Below are 21,818 nucleotides of genomic sequence, written 5' to 3' on the forward strand. Positions count from 1 at the left end.
CTGCTGAGGTCTTGGGGCTGCTGCTGAGGTCTTGGGGCTGCTGCTGAGGTCTTGGGGCTGGAGAGCGCGCGCCGAGGCCCCTGTGCTGGCAGCGCTGGCTGCTCTGCCCTGGGGCAAACCCTGGGGTTTGCTCTCAGACACGGCGCCCTTTGGCACCCACCCCACATCTGAGCTGGGATGGGCACTATCCCACATCCTGCCCAGAGCCCGCTCTGCTTCCCAGTGGCTTCCAGAGCAGTGCTGCTGGAGGAGGGAGTGTCCCATAGCTCGCTGGGTGACCCGCTGTGTGATGCTGAGCACCAGAGATGGGGTTTGTTCATTTGGGAGCCACAGAGTCATCAGGACCTGTCAGCTTCYCATGGGGTCAGTAAATAATCCGTATGGGCATCCATACAATGAGCTGCAGAGCTTTGCGAACGCAGCTGCACTGCAGAAGGGCCTGGATAGGCTCTGCTGCCCAGCAGGCTCTTYCAAGACCCTGAGCTAGAGGGTCCCTGCCCCCTGTTTTGCTGCAAACTCAGACTATCAGTTGTTGCTCTTTCCCTACTGGTCAGCAGCTCTGGTAAGAGGAAGCAGTCAGTGACTTCTGAGTACTGTTGCTCTTAAGCTTGAAAGAAACCTTGCTTCAATTCTCTCTGACAGGCAGCATGATTTGAGTTATATTTTCAGTGACTTGAAGTTTTCCTCCGTCGTTTCAGCGTTTAACAAAATGCCAGCGGCCAGTGACGCTGCCGGGCAYGGAGAGGGGGTGACGGCTGCACAGAGACGTAGCTGGGAGCAGCACTGGGGCAAGCGGAGCTGGGAGGCGAGAGCCTCGCTGAGCATCTTCTGCTTCCCGTTCTGACTATTCTGAAGGATCTTCCCCAGCCATGGCCTCGGTGGTGGCTCTGGTAGTGTACATGGAGCCGGTGTCAGTGCTGGGTGGCCACATAGCCACAGATGTCAAAGAAACAGCAGGAAATGTCTGTAGGTCTGCAGTGAAGGGGGTTGTGGAGGAGCAGTAAATYCCTGCGAGATGGGTCCTCTGCTGATGTCCTCTCTCAGGTGGAAATGGTGTCTTGTGCATCTCTGCGGGTCCCGTGGAGGCTTTCACAAAGCTCAGGGCTCCTGGCACCAGCTTTGCTCCCTAGAGAGCTGCTGCTTGGTGACAGAGGAGAAGGACAGAGGTCCTGTTTGCATGGCTGGGGGCTCTGTGGATGCTTCTGGGCTCCTTCACTGCTCTGGCAGCACCGAGGGGCAGCTYGGGGCTGATTTCCCCAGACCTCATGCCTGCTCTGTCTCTTACCTTTGTTTTTCCCTTCAGGAGAGGGTTACGGTCCTTTTGTGAGAGCATCTCACACCACTGCTGGTAACAGGAGTGCTTTTTGCAGGTCCTTCCTGAAAGGACCGGCTGGAACTGCTGCTCATAAATTGAGGTGTGCTCAAGCCCCACTGTAGCTCATTGCCTTTTTCTGCTGATTAATTTATTGCTGCTAATTGCCAACAACATCACACTCATTTGCTGTGTCACTCGTAAGAGAAGGGGCAGGTGTGGGAGGGAAATTAGTATTTGCCAGGCTGGAAAGCACAAATGCTTCACAAATGCTTCCACCGCGCGATGCTCAGGCCGTTGCTGTTCCCTGCTGTTGTGTTGGGGGAAGAGCAGCGCTCAGGACACGGGGAGCAGTATTCCTTTGCGGCTGCTGGAGCGCAGCCCCCGGAGGAAGCAGAGAGGGAACCTAATTCCCCATGTGCAGCAAGGCTGCCTGGCCAGGGCAGGTGCAGGTGGGYAGCGAGGTTGGGGTGGCAGCACTGGGACCGGGGCGCCCTTGGGAGGGCAGCAGGACAAGCACAGGGATGTGCGAGGCCGGAGCAGCCCCAGCGCCAGCCTGGGGCCGGCTCTGTGCCCGGGGAGCTGCACAGGGCAGAGCTGCGAGGGGAAAGGAGAGCGGTGCCTGCTGGTCCCCTCCCACCGTTGAAGGTTGCTGTAAATCCCTGCCTTTCTTCCCCTTTGCTAATGGAATTAATGATGCAGTGAGCTAAGAGTGGCTTGTTCGCTCCTGTGGACATCAGCTACTCCTGAAGTTATGTTAATTGTAGCTGAGAGCCCCAGACAGGAGCTGGGAACTTTCCCAAGACAGTTGGCTCCCGTTCTGCAAACACTGTTCTCAGCAGCCTGCTGTAAGGACAGCGCGGCTAAAGAGACCTCCTTGCAGGGCTGGAAGCATCCATGGGATGGGCACGGCGGGGTGAACCAGACCCCTTTCCCAGCACCGTTGGAGCAGCGTGGGGCAGYGTTACAGGGAGGTCCCGCAGCCTCCCCAGCGAGGTCCTCGGTGCATCATCCGCCCCAGCAGGTGTGAGTGCCTCGCGGTGCCCTGAGGCCGAGGTGCCCTCTCCAGGTCAGGATTCAGCCGCTTTGGTAGACAGGCCCTATCCTGCATCCCTTACTCATGTGAGCAGTCGTCTCTGCTTGAATGGGCTACTCGGTGAGTAAGGATCGCAGGACTGGGACCACTACCTGGAGGTTTRAGGTGGACCTTCTGCAGCCTCGTGCATGTTCACAAGTGTCAGAAGGTTCCAGAACTGCTGGTCCTTTTCTTGTTTGGAGGGGGAAGGTGAGAACGGGAGCAGCAGGGTCCCTTTTGCTTCTGAAGATAAATTACCGTTATTTTTCCACCCRCCGTCTCCCAGCCCAGCCAACTTCCGTGCCATGGGACAACGTGTATCTGTTTTTCTCCCAAATGTGCCTCCTCCTGGCTTTCCAGTGCTGGCTCAGCTCTGCCCTGCAGGCCTCGGTTTATTCTGGCTGCAAATTTGAGATTAGATGGAAGGAATCTACTTAATCCTGCTTTGTACTGCAGGGCTGATGGAGGCGCTGGGGGAAGGCTGAGCCRTGGGGAGACTGCAGCAGCCTCATCCGCAGCCTGTGTTCCCCTGGCACCTTCGGAAACCCCTGTCCTCTGCTGGCGTTGGATGCGGTGACAGAGAGGCTGGTTCCTACAAGCACTGCAGGGTTGAGCTGCCCCCGGGTTTGCGGCTGCGCCTGGTCGGCAGAGCCGTTGCCGCAGCTCCCTGGGAGAGCCAGGATTCGCAGGCGGCTTCTCCCTCACGTGGAGCCGGGTGGTACCGTGCCGGGGAAGCTCCGCTCTTGCCGCGCTGCTGCTGAGGAAAGAACCGCGGTTTTGCGGAAAAGTTCCAGCCCGCTCCATATCTGCTCAGTTTGTTGCATTTGACAAATTACCTCGAATGATGAACTGTGGAGCACTGGGGAGCTGGGCATGTGCTGCAGAGGGATCTGCAGACTTGAACAAAYGGGAGGCAATTTGTGACCACTTGTCCTTGCTCCGAGCTGGAAGTGGAGGCACCTGGTGACTCACATGGAGCCTSTTGGGGAGGGTGAAGTACTTGGAGTGGGTGCAGGCAGCGTTTTAAAATGCAGATTGATGGGATTCTGGAGGGAGGATGTGGCAAAGCAGCCATGATCCTCGAGTGGAAATTAAATATTGACCTGTGAAGTAAGTAAAGGAAAAGAAGCCAGCAGATGAGAATGCCAAGTTCATTGGGCTCGTGGCACTGTACGCACACACGTAATCCCTGCTATGCAATCTCGGCACTCGTGGTCTGGTTTCCTGCCTTTCCTGAGCATTGCAGGGTGAAGCCTAGATAACATCAGGGCTTTGATGCTCCCGGGAACTGTCAGGAGAGACTGTCTGGCTTGTGAGCCTCACTCACATTTTCAAGGTGAAATCATCAGAGTTTAGATCAGCAAGGGATTTCCTCACAAATCAAGTCAGCAGGAACTTCAGGGTGAGTGCTGCTCTCCTGGGGACRTAGCAGTGAGTGTCCAGACCTTGTGATACCCTTGAGATTTTTCTGCCCCAAGTGAGCAGCGTGGCTGAGGGCACACTGGCCTGTGCGTGGCTAAGGGCAAGGGAGGACCTGGATGGAGGCCACGAGCTGCTGTCCCGCAGGGAACGTCCTGCAGCTCCCACAGTCCCCACTGCCCTCATCCTTGCTGAGGACGGTTCTCCTGCCCAGGCTGAGATTTACTGCTTGATGCTGCTCCTGTTTGACTTGAACAAGCTGCTTTCCTTTAGCTGCCCTTCACATGTTGCTAGAGAGCAGGCAGGAATTGAATTTCCCTTCTGCAGAGAATTCTGAAAATAGCTTTGTCTGTCTCAGAGGAAGAAACATAACTGCTGTCACGACATGCTGCGGTGACCTTGCGGAGCTGCTGCACCGGTTCCCTGCACGCTGGTGCTTCCGTGGCTCCCCTTTTCCCAGAGCTCCAGGTGGCTCCGGCTGGGAGAGCTCTTCCTGCCCGAGCCCCTGGCTTTAGCTCCGCTCTGTTCCTCACTGCTGTTCCCGGCAGCAGAGCAGAGGAGCTGAGTGCTGCTCGCTGTGGGCTGGCCCTGCTGTCAGTGTGTTGCAGGGAGGCCACGGAACGTGTCCGTAGGATGTGTCCGTACCCGCCTGTCAGTGTCAGTGCAGTGACCCCCGGGCTGTGTTGCGCGGGGGCAGCTCAGCAAGGSCGGCTCCACTCGCTCACACCATGGCTGGTGCAGAAGGCCAGGGTTGGAGGTTGCCGAGGAGAAGCGATGGGAACTGAGGGCTGCCAGGAGGGAGCGTCGGGCTCTGGAGTTGCGCTGSAGCCCGGCCAGCGCTATGTGACTTTAGGCAAGGCCAGAATTTGCTACCCCTGCCCCCATGCCCGCGTATGCCCTGCGCTGTTCTCTCCTCGCGTTGCTTCCCCGCGTCGCCCCCACACGCAGCCCTGCGCTGCGCAGGGCCCGGGCGCCGCGTGTCGCTCTGCGGTGGGTGTCGCTGCCGGCCGCAATGGCAGCGTGGGCCCCGTGTCTGCCCTGCCCGTGGTGCCAGGGCTGGGGACGGGTGGCTTTGCCCCCGCCTGACCTCGGGGAGCCTTCCTGTGCTCCCACTGCTGCTTTTTGCCTTTCCTGAGTCTGAAAGAACAAGGAATGTGCTTGATCTCAGAGCCCACCCCCAGCGCTGCAGATGAGGAATTGCCTTTAGCAAGGGGGACAGTGGCATGTCCCTGTGCCACGTGCTCTGGGTGTCCCTGCTGGATAAAGCAGTTGGACGAGATGATCTCTGATGCTCCCTTCCAACCTCAGCCATTCTGTGATTCTGTGATTCTGTGATTCTGTAGCTCTGTGCTGCTGTGATCCCCACAGCTGCAGCTCTGTGCTGTGCCCTGCCTGGCAGGGCGGCCCTGGTGCTGTGCACCCGCGGTGGCCTCCGGGCTGGCCGAGGACTCGGAGGCTGGCCGAGGCACTGCGGGAGGGTCGGCAGGGAGTGGGGACGCRCTCTGCAGCTGCCCCGGCTCCTGCTGCAGGCACAGGGAACGCGGAGGACTCGTGGTGCCACCGCGCACGGTGCTGGTGCTGATGGACACACAGCGTTTGAGCTGTCCCCTGTGCTGCTGCTCCTCAGTTAAGATGTTGCCCATTAGATGTCTTGTTGGAGGAACAAGTTGGGCATTTTCAGCTCCTGTGTGGAAAGGGAGGGGTAATTGGAAGGGACAGAGGCAAAGTAAGGTTTGATTTGGCTGCCTTTGGAAAGTTGGCACATGGACCTACCTGAGGCAACTGCTCAGCGCGTGTCGTGCAGCACAAACACGTCCTCCGCTTGGCCCATCGTTGGTGTCTCTGGCAAGAAAAAAAAGCCAAGAGAAACTTGTGTAGCCCCTTGCCCTGAGAGGAGCCCCTCGAGGAGGGCAGAGGAAGCTGAAGTGAGCGCCCTGCTGCCGTTCTCCTTAAGCTTTATTCATGGCCATGTAGTACGAGGAGGTCTGTAGTCTCTCTCCTTCTCAATTTCTTTCCCTAAGCTGCTCTCTGCATTCCCAGGCGTGGCCTCCTAGCTGGAATTCTCCCTGGCTGCCCATCCTGGGACCATGTATGATGTGTGTGAGCCCAACGCGCTCAGGAGACAGTGGCTCCTTGTTCCCGTCTGTGCAGTCAGCACCGCTCCTGGGCCAGGAACAACACCGCGGTTTTGCTGCAGCCGAATCCTTGTTGACTTCGCCAGTGATCCCAGCTCAGGAAAATGCTCTGATTTGTTGCAGTGGGCACATGTGGACACAGCACGCTCCTTGGTGCCCAGGCAGATGCTTGTGGTTTGTGGCCATGTGGCCTGTGGCCTCCTGACAAGGGTTTACCAAGCTGCGAAAATTTGTGGAGAGCAGACAGCTATTGTGGTTTTCGATATGGGAGGATTGGTGAAAGCTCTGTGTTATCTCAAATGTGTTTTGATGCATCTCCTGCGTGCCCAAAGCCATTGCCTTGTGGCCCAGTACAGACAGCACTGGACCTTCATTGCTCCTGGGTTAGCACAAGCTGCACGCCCCAATCTAGGAGTGATTTTCCTTGTGAGTCTAGGAATAAAAAGCAGCATCATGAACATGTCCTGACCCAGCACTGAGCTAGGAGGGTGCTCTAAGGGTTGTCAGCCCCATGAGGAACAGAGCGATGCTGCAGACCCAGGGAAGGGCAGCGTACAAGGAGGAGAAGGTCCTGCAGATCTTCCTTCTCCTGCGTGTGCCACTGCATGGGGCTGGGCACTGCCCCACTGCTCTGGTTTGTAGCACCGTGACTGGGGCAGTCACGTTGCTGGTGCCTTGTGTTTCCTTGCGAGTATCCCCTTGAATGGTGCCGTGTTCTGAGAGGTGCTGAGTCCCCACTSTGCTGGGGAGGCATCGCCTGGGCCTTCTGCTTGGCTGCCAAGCCCAGGGAACAAAACCTAATGGGGGTGATTTCAAGATGATAGTGGCAGAGCAGATGGTTTGGAAAAGGGCTTTGTGCCTGTGATCTGACAGCTGCCATACGGAGAGCTTTCCTGCCCTGGGTGTGTTTCTCTGCCCTCACGCTTGTTTTATCACAACTTCTGTGTTCACCTTCCATCAGCTTTTGTTTAGATGGTCTCTTGAGTTGCTCCGAGAGGCCTGTGGCTCCTGCAGCTGCAGCAGGAGATGTGGCTGGGAGAGGGGCAGGAGCAGGGCAGGAGYCCGTGTCCTTCCCCGTGCAGGCAGGACGCGCTCGGCAGCCCCACGCTCAGGTGCAGGTTCCTCTCACACCACTGATGTTGGCATCTTGTGACTTTGTTATATGTGCCGAGGTGTTAAACCCCTAGCTCCTAGAATTGGATGATTATATGAGATTATCAGCTTTTCTTTGTCTCATGTGAATTAGTTTCCAGTTTCTATGACTGCATAATAAAGCTGGGAGGTATGGCCTTATAAACATCCCAAATGTGAAATGTAAATGGTTTCTGTGTTAGTGCTAAGCTCTTGCTGGGAGGGATGTTCGCACTTGATAAACACACAAATGCTGCTTTATTTTGGACTTTCACCACAACCAGAAAGGCTTTCGCCACAGAACTGCTGTGCGCTCCAGGACACATCAGCGGCCTTGTCCAAGCAGAGGCTCCCAAAGAGCCTGTGCAGGGCAGTAGGGCTGGAGCTGTCCTGGGCAAACAGAGCCCCTCAGCCAGGGTTGCAGTCTGGGCTTAGGTTTGGATGCACTTTTGGGCCCCCTTAATCCTCAGGGCCGGAGCAGCGCGCAGGGCCCACAGCAGCCTCCTTGCAGCTGCCTGAGAAATGCTCATCCGAGCAGGCCCAGAGGAGCCGGCCGCGGAGCCGGGAGCCCGGCTGGCCGTGGTGGCCCTGGTGCCGCCGGCGGTGGCTCTGGTGCCGCCTGCGGTCCTTTGGTGCCGCCCGGCGGGCAGGCTCCACCCGCAGCACAGGGAGGGAGGCCGGAGGCCGGGGCAGCTGCCGCAGCCCCGCACGGCTGCTCGCGCAGGCGGGGGGGCTGCCGTGGGTCCGGCCAGGCGGGCAGGGAACACATGGGCTGGGTGTTTTTCCCTTGGCCCGCGCTGGCTGCCCGTCCCGCCGACCGCGGTCATGGATTCGCTCATTATTCAGGAGCGGTTGGTGGAGAAGCTGCTTTCCCCCCGCGCGCAGGCACAGCGAAGCCACCCGGGCAAGCTGAAGGTACCGCGGGTATTTATAGCTCGCGCGAGCCGCGGAGCAGCGGGCGCAGCAGGGGGGAGATGGTGCCCGAGCAGACGCAGGACGGGGCCTCYGAGGAGCAGGGGGGCGGAAGGAGGCTGGTAAGGGGGACACGCAGGGGCAGAAGGGCCGTGGGGCAGCACGGGCGCCTGCTGTGATGTCCTCAGACGGCTCCTCCATGCAGGGATTCCCTGGGCTGAACGTGCGCGTTGGGGGGCCCGGGCACAAGTTCGTGGCACCCTCCGCTCTGTGCTGGCGGTTAAGTCTGTGTTTTCCTTGCCTGTTTTCTTCCTGCTGCAGCTGACGCTGGGGGTGAGTGGTTTTGCTGCTGTTCCCATCTCAGCCCTGGACATGAGGGGCAGCTGCACGCGGGGAGGTGCTTCCAGGGCTGTTTGTGTCTGGAGCCTGTGGAAATGAAGGGATGAAAGCGGAGGAGCCGCCTGGGCCCCGGGGCTGGGCTGTGCAGATGCGGCTCTGGCGGCAGGGCTGGAGGGAGGGAGGGCGGCTGATACTCCGGCGCCCGCGCAATTAGACAGCCCTGGGCAATTAGGGGATGCTGCAGCCCTGCAAATGGCTGTGCACGGTGGCGAGAGGCATCCTGCTGTTTGTGTGTTCAGAGGAAGGGGAGTGGATACAGGAAACACCCGGAGCCATAGGTTTGGGGCAGGGCATCCTAGCAAAAGCTCTGTCCTTTCTTCCTTTGCTGCAGGCTGGGGATAGAGGTCCCTCCTCCATTTTCCATGGCCCCACAGTGTATAATTCTGGCGCTTTTGAATGCACTCAGCAAGGCCCCGCTTCCATGATAAATGATGAAACGGCAGCAGGCCTGGATCGGCCTGGGTAGCCTGTGAAGCAGGAGCTGCGGGGCGGGAGCCGGGAAAGCAGCAGCCTGGGAGCGCCCCCATGCCTGCGGGGCCCTCCCTGCCGGACCGCACGTGTCCCCAGCGGCCGGAGCCGGTTGGGAGCCGGGCCTGGRCCCACCAGCGCTTTGGTGCTGGGCACAAGCTGCCTGGGGAGCATCGCCTGCCCCAGGGTGCCCGGGGGAGCTGGGGTGCTGCTGCCACCGCCGGGCAGCGGCGAACCCCAGGGAACTGCGCGAGGCCACAGGGGGCTGCAGGGGCACCCTGGGGGAGAGCGGGGCACCCGCGGCCGCTGTGTCCCCGGCACACGGAGAGGGGCTGCCCGCGCTCTGCTCTCTGGCAGCGGGAGGGAGCGTCGCCAGCGCCCACTGTCCCAGCTGGGCAGCTCGGCAACGGTTGGGAACGTGGGGCTGCGATGCCACCAGCGACCCAAGGCTGCTCCTAGCCTGTCACTGGTGTGTTAGGGGGGAGCTCAAGTCTGTCACCTGTGTATTTAGTGGGAGGGAAGACTCTCTTCCCTCTGACAAGCCAGGGAGGCACCTTCCCTCTCCCACCAGCCCTGCCGCCCGCTCATGAGGCTGCGGAGGAGGAGCGTGAATGACAGAGCTTTGAGCTCTTGTCCTGGCAGGAGGGGAGCTCTGCGCCGGGCCCTGCGCTCTGCCCTCCTGTCCTCCGTGCAAGGGAAGCGACCGCCAGCTACAGATAAAGGGCAGCAACCTGCCCCAGCCAGGATTTACAACTGTGACCTGGCATGTGCTGGTCTCCCTGAGCTGGGAGGAAGCCACCAGAGTTACAGTAAGCCCCAGCTCTCTGGCCTGACCTCAACAGAAGCAAGAGATCAGGCCAGTTGCACTTGGCACAGGCGGACAAGAGAAGGTCTGATACTGATGGAAAGATGCTCCAGGTTCACATGGCGTTGAACAGGACAAATTTATTTAAGGATTTAAAAGACATGGGCAGCCCCAGGAACTGTACGGAGGGATTGCTGATGGGCGGCTGTGCGAGGAACGGATCAGATGCCCAGATTGAATGCCCAGGAAGGACTCGACTCATTGTATCTTAAGGGCCCGTCAAATCTAGCAGAACTCTTTCCTTATCTCAGCTGCATGGCCTTGAGAAGTGGCTGCCCGGGAAGCTGCTGGATGCCCTGGCAGGAGGGAACGGGCCTGCCTGGCCCCATAGGGGGTTGGTCAGCAAGCGGTCTCACACGCTGGGGCTGCTGCTGGCTGCCCRGCCGGGCACGGAGCCCTCGCGGGTCTGGGCACTGCGCTGAGCCCTTCGGGAGGCAGGTGGTGGATGTCCCAAGGAGGTCCGRGAGGCTTGGCAGTCCAGGGGAGCTGAGCATAGGGAGAAAGGAGTAAAATCCGCTTGCAGTGACGCTCATCACCTCCCTGTGCCGTCCCGCAGCCCTTGCCAGGGCAGCCGAGCAGCCTGGAAAGGAGCTGGTTAAGCCAACTGGTGAGGCACAGGTACCCTCTCTGCCATGCCCAGAGAGGCTGTGTTAGAGCCACAGGGCAGCAGATCTGCTTGAGAGCATTCGTGGCTGGACTGGGAGCTGGGGCCGCTCTTGAGGAACGTGTGGCTCCATGGACTTGCCTGTGCTGTGAATCCCAGGGGCTTGTTTTAAGTGATTTTGAAACGTGGACTACCTGATGTCTCTAGCTGAGACATTTGTGAATGGCTGCATCCTGTTGGGTCTAACTTGGGAAGTGTGCGAGACAGGCAGCGTTTGYGCAGGTGCGGGGTGCCCTTGTGGAGGCTGCGCAGTCACCGCTGCTCCAGCCCCACGTTGTGGGCAGGGGGGGACCCCAGCTGAGCTGCGAGGGGCCGCTGGAGCAGGTCTGAGAGTTCGGGCGCGGGAGCGAGGCGGGTGGCGCACCCTGACCCGCCACTCTCYGCCTCTGCCCTGCAGGACCATGAGAAGCAGTACGTGGGCTTCGCCACTCTCCCTAACCAGGTCCACCGGAAATCTGTGAAGAAGGGTTTCGACTTCACCCTGATGGTCGCAGGTGAGGCCGCCCCGCAGCTCCTGAGCACACGGGTGTCCCGGGAGCTGGCGGGCTTGGCTTGGCTGGGGGCGACGCTGTCAGTTTTCCAAAGGCCGACCCTGGCAGCAGTCGTGTGCCAGCAGCAAAACACCTGATTTCCCAGTCCATTGAAACCAGGAAGATGGCTGGAGGAACGAACAACTGAGCGAGCCCTGAGCTGATGCCCGGCCCTGGAGCTATCCTGGCCTGACTGTTTCTAGATCCTTCCCCTGAGCAGGAGGCTCCCAGTTCAGAGAGCAAAATCCTAATGCCTGGGGCATTGCTGTCCTCTGTCTGTGATTCAATGGAACTGGGGATTCACCCTCTGTGATACTGGCCCCTCAATTTGCCCTCACATTAACTGTGCTATGTCCCCAGATAGTCTAGAGACTCCACACCAGGGATGGAGATGACTGGTCAGACAGTGAGTGCATAGAGGGGACCAACTGTTCTTGCTTTCCGTAGATGCTGTCTTAGCAGCTGGACCCTTTCCCTGTCTGCTTACATGTGCTTTAGCCCTGACTTGTGTCATGGTCACACACTTACCTAGAGGAGTGGACCCCCCTTGCCCACCACTAGCCCTCTCCAGCACCACATGTAGCTGCTGCTGCAGCAGAATGGCTGCTCTGCAGGCAAGGCCAGCCGGGGACTGCGATAACGGGAAGGGAGAGAGGAGGTGGAGGAGCTGGGAGATCACGTTTGTGCAGGGATTGAGATATCTTGCAGCAAAAGTCCTCCCACTGCTGGAAAAATGTAACACCCATAAACAGCTCCTGACGGCTCATCTCTCTCTCTGGCTCTGGATTCAGAGGCTTGCTCAGAGTTTCTTTTGTATCTCAATTAGTGGGTCATGTTGCTTGCTTTTTCCTCCTCCCTTCTGTGCTCTGTCAATTAGGAGAGTCGGGTCTGGGCAAATCCACCCTCGTGAATAGCCTGTTCCTGACAGATCTCTACAAAGACAGAAAGCTCCTCAACGCAGAGGGTAAGTGGAAGACAAAGTGGGGCAAACGTGTTATATTGCCACAGCTCTAGGCTGTCCCAGAACTGGCATTGTTGTCGGTGTGAGTGGTGATCCCCAGCATCACGGCCTGGCCTTAATTTACCTATCCCTTTTCAAAGAGAGAATCAACCAGACAGTAGAAATCGTCAAGCACACGGTAGACATTGAGGAGAAGGGTGTGAAGCTGAAGTTGACCATAGTGGACACACCAGGCTTTGGAGATGCTGTTAACAACACTGAGTGGTGAGCAGGCCTCTCTCCTTCCTCCTTGTCCCTGGCCACATCTGTTTTCTGCGGGTGCATCGCAGGGAGGGCTCTGGCAGTGGGAAGGGGGTGCAGCAGTCCCTTGGGAGCACTGTTCTGTTAAACATATGGATTGCATTTGGTCTGAATTTGGTCCTTCCCCAGCTGGAAGCCCATCACTGACTACATCGACCAGCAGTTTGAGCAGTATTTCCGAGATGAGAGCGGCCTGAACCGGAAGAACATCCAGGACAACCGAGTGCACTGTTGCCTCTACTTCATCTCGCCCTTCGGGCATGGGTGAGAGCCCCACTCCAGGGCAGGGCACTGGCTGTGACTCCAACCTGGGGGCAGGGGCTCCTGCCTCGATTGCCCGATAGGGCCCTGTGTTGGCAGGGCTGTCGCACGGGTGAAGAGCAGCTGGCAGCTCTCAGCATCACACAGTGTCCCTCCCCTTCGTGGACGTGACAGCCACTGCCCTTGTCATCAGGAAGGACTGGTCTCCCTCAGGCCTGCAGTCTGTTTTGGAAATCAAGAGAAAAAAAAAGACACACAGACTTGTATCTACTTAAGCCTAACTGGTGGGGAGGAAAGGGAATTTTAAGCCACCTTCAGCCTATGCCAGACCTTGCACACAGGTTTGTGCCCCAGCATGGCTGGGAGCAGTCCCAGGGGCTGGGGACACTGCYCATGGTGGCTGCCTGCAGCACAGGCTGCAACGTTTGGCCTGTGAAGGAGTGAGTACCCGACCTGGGTGTGTGTGTGAGGCCTTTCAGCAGCTCAGCCCTGAGAGCTCCCGCAGATATGGTCCCAGCTGAGGGCTCTCCCGGGTTGTCTGTGGCCCTTCTCACTAGGCCTGGGCGTGAGGTGGGAAGGGCTGGAGGGGCAGCTGCCTGGGGTATCCCTGCTAACCCCTCGTCCTGCTGCAGGCTGAGGCCGGTGGATGTCGAATTCATGAAGGCTCTGCATGAGAAGGTCAACATCGTGCCCCTCATTGCCAAAGCTGACTGCCTGATTCCCTCTGAGATCCGGAAACTAAAAGAGAGGGTGAGATCATGTTTCTCTATGGGAAAATGTCCTGATGTGGCAGCAGAGAACATGCAGAGTAGGGGGAGCAGATTAGTACCTGCAAATCTCATTTTAATGGTGCTCTGAGATACCTGTGGGAAAGGAAGCACTGCTTAGAGAGGCCTGCTCTGTAGGAAGCATCAAATCCCTTCCCCATCTGTAGGCTGTAGCAAACCCATGGCAGAAAACATGAAATAAACCCAACACCTCTGTATTGTTCAATGTTACCTCTTCTTGTTGCTTTGTATGGACACAGATTCGGGAAGAGATTGACAAATTTGGTATTAAAGTGTACCAATTTCCGGAGTGTGACTCTGATGAAGATGAGGAATTCAAGCAACAAGACAGAGAACTGAAGGTAAGGAAGCATCTCAGCAACATGCTGGATCTCTGGCTGGTGGGTTTGTTGTGCAGCCCACATGGAGCCAGAGCTGCTGTATACAGTGTACACAGACTCTTGTGAAAGCCTGGAGAAGGGAGCCAGTGTCCATCCTAGCGTCATGAAATCATGTGCCACATAAAGACACAGGACTTCTGGTGTCCCTCCAGGTAGTGTCAGTGCTTCCTTAGCTGGAGGCACCAGCAGCCTAGGGCAGACCCTTTGCAAGCTGGGCCAGCCTGGCTTGCAAGCGGCATGTATGCAGCATGGCCTGGTCTCTCCTGCTGGACATGGGCTTTGGCTCCCTCCTGTCCAGCGAGGTGCTTGGCCTGAACCTCACTGACTGCACAAGCCTTGGGCCTGCCTTGTCCCACTTTGTTTTGGTGTCCAGCCTCTGCCCTGACTTCTCTGTAGAGTTTCCTATCAAAAAAACAGAGCTGCAGAGAGACAGCTTCCTTCAGGACAGCCTGCAGGGCTTCCTTCAGGGCACGTTGRCAATCAGGCTGCCTGCAGACCCCAGTGCCTGTAGGCTTTTCTCTGCGTGCACATTGTGGTGTCTGAGCTGGAGCACACATGGGTGTCCCTGTGCGTTTCCCACCTGCGCCTTTCTCTGCCTGTTACATATATTGTGACGTATGTTGTATRTCCATTCCAGGAGAGCGCTCCCTTCGCTGTCATTGGCAGTAACACCGTGGTGGAGGCAAAAGGCCAGAGAGTCCGGGGCCGGCTCTACCCCTGGGGCATTGTGGAAGGTAAGTGCAGTGCCCAGGAGTGGCAGCCTGGAGGGACAGGACCTGGACGTACAGCGGGGCTGTGGTGAGAACACGGCGTCCCTGCCACCTCTGCAGCCCCAGGCACRTGGCAGGGTACAGATGCAGGCCTGACTGGGATGCCTGTTGCTGACCTCTGGCAAGTGCAGGCAGCAATTGCCCGATCTCTGAGACCATAACAGGGTGAAGAAGAGGAGCTGCAGCCTGAATAGAGGAAGCTCTGGGCTTTAAGGCATTAGGACATGGTCTCTTGTTAAGGGCACTGCCAGTTCGGTGTCTGGGGAGAACCCACTCACGCCCCCTCCTCTGCTGCTGCTGTCATGAGTGCTGGGCTTGGCCACACGGGATGCAGCTGGGGACAGGGGATCACAGAATCACACAATGGCTGAGGTTGGAAGGGACCTCTAGAGATCATCTAGTCCAAACGCCTCTGCTCCAGCAGGGACACCTGGAGCACGTGCAGGGACACCTAGAGCATGTCTAAGGGATGGATGCTGGGAGGCCGTGCAGAGGGCAGGGCTTCTCGCTGCTGCCAGCCAGTGGCTGAGACAGTGGCTTGCAAGGYGGTCTGTGGTGGCAGCACACATCTGGGGAGGGGATGCCAGGAGGTGGTGCCTGTGGTACTAGGACAGCGGTACTGTACTAGTACTAGGCCACCAAAGCCTCTTGTGCTCCGTGCACACAGTCTGGGCTGTCCAGCTGCTGCGGGCGGCRGTGCCTGTCGGGTGCTGGTGTCCGGCTCCTAGTTCCTGCTGACGCAGCCCAATTGCCCCAGCCAGCAGAGGTGAACAGGGAGCAGCTGGAAGGAGGCAAGCGGGGCTGGATCATCCCCGGGACTGACCATGGCTGCGGAACTGTCCAGCCTGGTGGCGACCGTGCAGCCGGGAGCACTGCGCCTGCCCGCAGAGCCCTGCGGCGCGGCCGGGCTCTCGGGGCTAACAGCAGCGCRCTCAGCTCTCCACAGCGCTGCTCCCCGAAGGCTTTGCTTGCTCTGGGGATGATGCCAACCCCCAGGGAAAACTGCCCTCTAACTGCCTTTCAGTTAGTCCTAAATTCTGAGGAGAGGAGCGGCTTGGCTCTCACGCTTGCAGCGGTTGCTGTRGTTATACCAGCTACAGCCCAGGTACCGGGAGCAGCATCCTCACTCAGGCCTCTTCTATATGTGCTTAATTAATCCTCTTACCCAGAAAAAGTCCTGGGAACACAGTGACCTCCGCAGCCTGTCTCAAGGTTGACAAGCGCAGTCTGTTGTGGAGCATCAGCAAGGGCTGCTCTGGGGCCAGGAGGGAGAGCCCTGGGCACTGGGAGAGAGGTGTGGGTGGATGATGGGGAACTGGGAGGGGTTTCAGTCTGGGCTGGGTACTGGGAAATGATCAGGGGCTCCAGGCTCCCCAGAGAGGGCTGGTGAGGTGTGAAACCCAGACGCTTTCGTGTTGTTGCTTCTGCAGTGGAAAACCAGGCGCACTGCGACTTTGTGAAGCTGAGGAACATGCTGATCCGGACACACATGCATGACTTGAAAGATGTCACTTGTGATGTCCACTATGAGAACTACCGAGCTCAGTGCATCCAGCAAATGACCAGGTGGGTCCCTGCTGCTTCACCCACGGATGGCAGGGGTGTTTCGCTCTCTTTGGATCCTGCACAGAGGCCTTGGGAAATAGGCCTGGAGATAAAAAGTTTGTCTGAGGAGCTTTTCCTAGCACTGGGTGGAACAGTTTAATGGAACAGAGAATAAACCMTTTCTCTGATGGGTGGTAGCTGCGTACATTGCTGAAAGAGGAGAATGTCTGTCATGTCCCCTCAGCAGCTACAGCTCTGCTTGAACGACAGCATCACCCTTGGGATGCTGCGGTTGCTCGGACAACAGAGCCCAAGCAGTTAACACTTACTGAGCCTTAACTCCAAAGATTTCTCTGCCTTGTCTTGCTGTTGCATTTGATTCTTTATGATTTTAATCACAGTGATGAGAAAATAGGAGAGAACATGTGCAAGCCACCTCCTTTTTTCCTTTTCCCTTCTACAACGGATTCTGGCTCCTCTGTTGTAAACTGTACCCTTCTCTCCCTGCCTGAGCTGACTGGTGACTGYGCTGCCACGTTGCAGAGCAGAAAAGGCAGCACTTTCCTGAGAAGCAGTGCTGCRTGTGTGTGTGTAAATGTGCAGGCTGGCAGGCTTAGGTCATGCAGAACATACCTCAGTACTCCTGCAGAACAGATGAGTCTGACTTTCTCAGCAGTGAAAATGTGGAGTCCCAAAATAACTGTGTGAAATGCTTGACATCTTTGAGAAGTGTCACAGTCACTATCTGGATAGGATTTGTGTCTGTAAGAAGTAAAAAACAAAGAAGCAATTGCTCCACTGAAGAAATACCTTAAAGCATATTTAAAGTTTGATGCCATTTCTCATGCTTTGACTAATTCACTGCTGGTGAATGTGAGAGAAGCAGAGCATGGCAATGTCTAGCATGGGGATAAAGGTTCATCTCTGGAGAGATTTTTCTGGGAGGAGATCCCAAGCTCCAGGGCTGGAATTGCCTCAGTGATGATCCTTTGGTGACTCCAAGTGGTGAATGCCGGCAAGTGGCAAATTCCSGATTCCGGCTCAGACCTCCCTACCCCTCTGGCCTCTGCCACCTCCTGTCACTCGCAGGCAGCTGGTGCACTTTGCGGGAGGCAGTAATCTCCCTCTGTGCTCTGCACACCCRTTCCTTGGGGAAATACTGCGCTAGGCTGTGCCTGCTTTCTCCTATCTCCCACCTCTTGAATGAATATAGCAACCAGACTTMTGCTATCAGACTTGCAGTGGTTAAACCGCTTCCCTGGTTTTATCTTTCTGAAAAAATGGCCATGGGGAGTATGCAGAGCCATGGAGATGCTGCAGTGCAGGCTGGTGCTGTGTGCATGTGCAGGATGTGCACTGGAAGGCACACACATGCACAGAGGTGGGCAAAAGGAGACCAGAGAAATCGGTCATAGATGTCCCTGGTAAGGCTGCCAGTGCCGTCACATAAGGTGGTCAGAAGTACCAGTCTTTCTCTGCCTATTTTTGCCTTCAGTGGTCTGAAAAACTGTTTTAGGGTTTTGCCAATGCTATCTACCCACAGGCTTCTGGTTTTACCTGTATTGACTGTGGTCTGAGCCTGCCCCCAGGGCATCCGGCAGCGCCCCTGTGCCGGGCTGGGTTTGTGCCGCTGTGGTGCTGGCGGTTCGGGGCCCTCAGCTGACTGCCCTTCTCCCCTCTCCATCTCCCCAGCAAGCTGACGCAGGACAACAGGATAGAAAGCCCTATTCCTATCCTGCCTCTCCCAACACCTGACACGGAGACGGAGAAGCTGATCAAAATGAAGGATGAGGAGGTGAGACCATTTCCTGCCTAGGCCCCCTTGGTGTTAAAGCTGGAACCTGAAAAGTTTCTCCTAGTTTGCCCCACAGAGGCTGCCCTGGGGCTTCCCACTCCTGTCTCCCATCAATGCTGGTTGCTAATGTAGGGAGTGGGATGTGAACACTGTGTGCTCTGCCAGGGGACCCCAGCYGTGTTCCACCCTGGGCACTGTAGCCTTTCTGAGGGAGGCCTTTGCATCTCCTAAAGGATTATACTGTCACCCTACGGCCCCTTAAAGTATCTAATCAGCACTGCGCAGGGCAAGTGTCCTCTGTCCTGGCAATCACAATGGTGGGAAGTGGCCACCAGGGTAGTGATGGGTATCCTGGCAGCTCCTGCAGACTTATGCAGCCCAGCAAGGCCTGCCCACTGTCCTGCCAGGCCTGGCAGCAGCTTCTCATCTGCCTGCTCTGGTTCTGGATCACCTGGCACAGTGATGGGGCAAGAATGGACTTTTCCAAGAGCAGAAGGGGAGCCTGAAACCCTTTTCATGGGATCCCTGCCCCTCTGCAAATCAGTGGCCCCCTGCCACAGCAGATCTCCCCTTTGACCATCTCTTCTCTATCTCACACAGTTGCGGCGGATGCAAGAAATGCTGCAGAAGATGCAGCAGCAGATGCAGGATCAGTGAAACACAGGTGTTTGGAGGGCCAAGGGAATCAGCGGGTGACCGTCTGAGGCCTGGCTTGAGCTGTGGACGTTTAAAAAGAGGTTCCCTATTGTGTAGAGACTCGTGGGCAAGAGCTGCACCCACACCCTCTAATTTATTAGCAGCAGTGCTGGCTTTGTAGTCAGCCAGATTGTGGAGGAGGCTGTTCACTTAACAGTTTACTGATGTATATTTCTTTTTTTTTTTTTAATTATTACTTTTTTTTTTTTTAAAGAAAAATAGCCTGGGAAATATCTAAGGCATCCTAAGAAAAGAAAGATCCACCTTTCCCATGTACTGATTTCTTGTTTGGGAATGCTCTGGTATTTAAATCATGTTTTTTCTGGTGTACGAAATTGAAGATTATGTGTCCATGCACGTAACTGTTTACTCCCAGCTGAGGTGCTGTGCCCCTCTTTCCCTCCCTGTGTCCAGGGCCAGGCATTGTAAAGGAAGATGTTCCCTCCGTGAATTCACCCCATGCTGCCCAGGCTTCTCAGCCTGCAGAGAGAGCAGGGCCTGATATCTCTGTGCACTGACCTGCTGAGGGGTCCTAACAGTTGTGTGGTTCCCTGGCTATTATTCTTCCCTTTGGTTTTGTTTTTCCTCTCAGCAAACTCCAGGGTCTTTGCACTGAGTGGCAGGGGACAGTTTCTCTAGGTCAGTTAGAAGAAGGCACTTCCAGCACCCTCAGCGAGGTGTTTCTGGCAGCAAGGAGAAGCTGCAGCAGCCTGGCTGCAAGGAGGGCTTGGGAGGCAGCCCCTTTGCAGCCTGCCAGCTGCTGCGAGTTGTGCTTTGGGGATGTGGTGGCAGCACCTTGCAGAAATGCCAGGACGCCCAGTGGCTGCTCAGAGTGTCCCATAGCTCTGGTCTTCCCCCTTTGCTTGGAAAAGTACCATGGCAGCCAGAGTGCTTACCTGGGCCTGCTTCAGAGGAACAGAAAGCCCGGAGTTGAGAGCCAACCCCAAATTCACAGCTGTGCTTTGTCCCCAAGCTTGCAATTCCACAAGAGTTGCTGGCGCTGTGGTTCTCCTGGGGTAAGAGGCATTTTGGGGTGTTAGTGCCAGAGCTCTGCGAGCCGCCTGTCCCACCAGGCTGCCTTGTAGGGACAAGAGGTGGCAGAGGGGCAGCGGGCGGGTGCACGGATGGCTCTGCAGGGCTGAGGACAGCCCAGCAGACTCGGTACTGCCTCCCCTCCCCTTTCCCTGAGACTCAGCCCTTCTCCCTGCTTCCTGTCCCCAGCTCTTCCTGTCTCAGTGCTGGGGAGGCTGGTGGATCTGCTGGGTGGAGATAAGAGTGTTCCTTGGACAGCAGCTYCTGTCCCATTCTTGCTTCCTACAGTATTTTAAACTTCTAGTGCAGCCAGGGGAGAGCCAAGGGCACAACGTGTCTGACAGCGCAAGTCTCACTCAAAACASTGCCGCGCTCGCAGGGAGCTCAGGGCTCTTGCAGGGAGAGACACTTGGCTCTTCCCTCCAGCACCAGAGAGCACCACTGGGATGAGGACCTGCTCCTCTGGCTCGGTCCCCATCGCTCCGTCTACACGTGTGCATGTTGCTCCTGCCCTGCTCTGGCTCTCCCCACTAGATCTCTCTGGTTGGGAATAGCCAGGTGCTGAATTCTTTTGTTAGGTGCTATGCTTGTCTGTGTGGCAGTCCACCACACATGTCTTCTCTCCATGAGGCTGTAGTGTCCTGATCAGAGCTTGTTCAGGAGGTGAGTAGGTTGGCTGGTTCCAGTTATTCACTACACAGAGCCAGAACACGGGTCATACGGGCAAGAGAGACCCTGATGAAGCGCAGAAGGACAAAGTGACAGGAATGTGAAAGCTGGACAAGAACAATGTCCAAGGCAAACCTCTTCAAAGTGACCTTTTGCTCCCTCAGAGAGGTGAGAAGTAGGCAGGGGCATTGGGAACAAGCTCAGCAGGGCTGGGGCAACTGTTCTGCCTAAAATGCCAACATTTTTTCTTTCTTTCTCCCCCATGTCAGGCATGTAAGTGACAGTGGCAGTGCCAGGGACAGATGCTTCAGGAGGAGATACAGCCTTTCTTTCTGCAGTTTGCCTGTTTGAGGAACAGAGTAGCCTGAGGTGAGAGCTTCCTCCAGGCTTTCTGGAAGAGGTTTGCTGCTGTCCCAAAGTAGGAGGACTGCTGACTTCTCAGCTTTATTCGTACTAGCATAACTGGAAACACCTTGGAGTGTCTGCTCTTGCTCTCTTCTTAATTAGTCTTGTCTATGAGGAGGATATTCTGTTGTAACTGAGCCCTGTCCACTTAGAGATGTTCCTCTTTCGAGCAGATTCAGGCCTAAAAGATGGAGACCTTTAGTCTTTGGCATTGACATAGGAGAGAACACCGCCTTTATCTTGGGCTGGGTGCTGGTGAGAACGAAAGGGTCATGGGCAGGCAAGAGTATTGCTGAGTTTTTAGCTGCTTCTGTCCTCTGGGCGAGGAAATCTCCATCAGCACAGTGCATGAGGTTCCTAAAACAAGCTGATGCTTGCAGTTCCACTCTCTCCAGAGAGCTGAAGTCTTCAACTGTCTGCTGGCAAAGACAGTTTGAGTTGTGCTTGGAGAAAAATGCATATCAACGAGGTATTAGAGAAACAGCTTCTGCAGAGGGCTATGATACTGCTGATACTAGTGTCCCTGCATCAGGAGGTTCCTTTCCCAGAGCATCAGAGTTGGGGGCTGCAGGAAACAGGTTAGAGACTGAGTTCTGCAAGGGCACCAGAGATCCAGCCTTTGGCTCAGTGGGCAGCATGCATTTATTAAAGGAGAAATGCTCTGTACTGTTGAGCTCAGCTGCACTATAAGTGGARAAGGGATTGCTGAATGAAAGTAGCTTGGCCACTTGGCTCTGGCAGCCATAGAAGCAGAAGAGTGGACAGAAAGGTAATTTAACGCCCCCTTCACACAACCCAGTGCGATCTCATACGTAAACCCTGCGCCCACGGGCACTTCCCCCTCCTTCACCACGCTTTGCCCCGCGGAGTGAGTCACTGCGGGAGCTGTGTCCCACTGCCTGGGCAGAGCTCTGGGGCTCAACCTGGGGGCTGTCGGTACCTCTCAGACTTTGTGCCTGCCTGGGGAGGGAGCCAGGGCTCGAGCTCGCCGTGTGCTGTGCCAGTCCTGCCTGTGCAGTCCCCCTTGCTGCCGCCCCGCATGCCCCTCCAGGGAAGGAGGGGGTCTCCTTTGTGCTGTGCAATGTTCCCTGCTCCCTCCTCACCAGCCCAGCTCTGCTGTAACGCTGGCCTGCTCCTGCCATGCGGCTTCCTCATCGACTTCCTTGTCCCTCTGCTCTATTCCTAGGCTCTTTGTTTCCTGGCCAYCTGTTGGATTGTTATAATATATATTTTTTTTGTAAATTTCTGTTTGATCATTTTGTCATTGTGAACAAAGAAAAATGAAACCTTTTAAACATATCCATTT

At 56.6% G+C, this 21,818-nt stretch overlaps 1 protein-coding gene across 2 annotated transcripts in view; it reads left to right on the forward strand.

Moving 5' to 3' along the window:
• The window catches only part of SEPT5 (septin 5), a 21,634-nt gene extending 211 nt beyond the window's left edge, over positions 1-21,423 (forward strand). The window contains exons 1-11 of one of the 2 annotated variants that reach the window (XM_026037836.1): positions 7,792-7,987; positions 10,778-10,874; positions 11,788-11,874; positions 12,012-12,135; positions 12,301-12,435; positions 13,065-13,182; positions 13,460-13,561; positions 14,238-14,334; positions 15,801-15,936; positions 17,608-17,710; positions 18,311-21,423. In XM_026037836.1, coding sequence (XP_025893621.1) covers positions 7,898-7,987; positions 10,778-10,874; positions 11,788-11,874; positions 12,012-12,135; positions 12,301-12,435; positions 13,065-13,182; positions 13,460-13,561; positions 14,238-14,334; positions 15,801-15,936; positions 17,608-17,710; positions 18,311-18,367 — 1,146 coding nt within the window. In that variant the 5' untranslated portion in view covers positions 7,792-7,897 and the 3' untranslated portion in view covers positions 18,368-21,423. Of the gene's footprint in view, positions 1-7,791; positions 7,988-10,777; positions 10,875-11,787; positions 11,875-12,011; positions 12,136-12,300; positions 12,436-13,064; positions 13,183-13,459; positions 13,562-14,237; positions 14,335-15,800; positions 15,937-17,607; positions 17,711-18,310 lie in introns of those variants that run through there. The other variant, XM_026037837.1, reaches the window with a different exon arrangement.
• Positions 21,424-21,818: the final 395 nt, after the last annotated feature.

Source organism: Nothoprocta perdicaria, unplaced genomic scaffold (genome assembly GCF_003342845.1).
Source record: "Nothoprocta perdicaria isolate Ctin4 unplaced genomic scaffold, notPer1 scaffold_2, whole genome shotgun sequence".
NCBI lineage: Eukaryota > Metazoa > Chordata > Aves > Tinamiformes > Tinamidae > Nothoprocta > Nothoprocta perdicaria.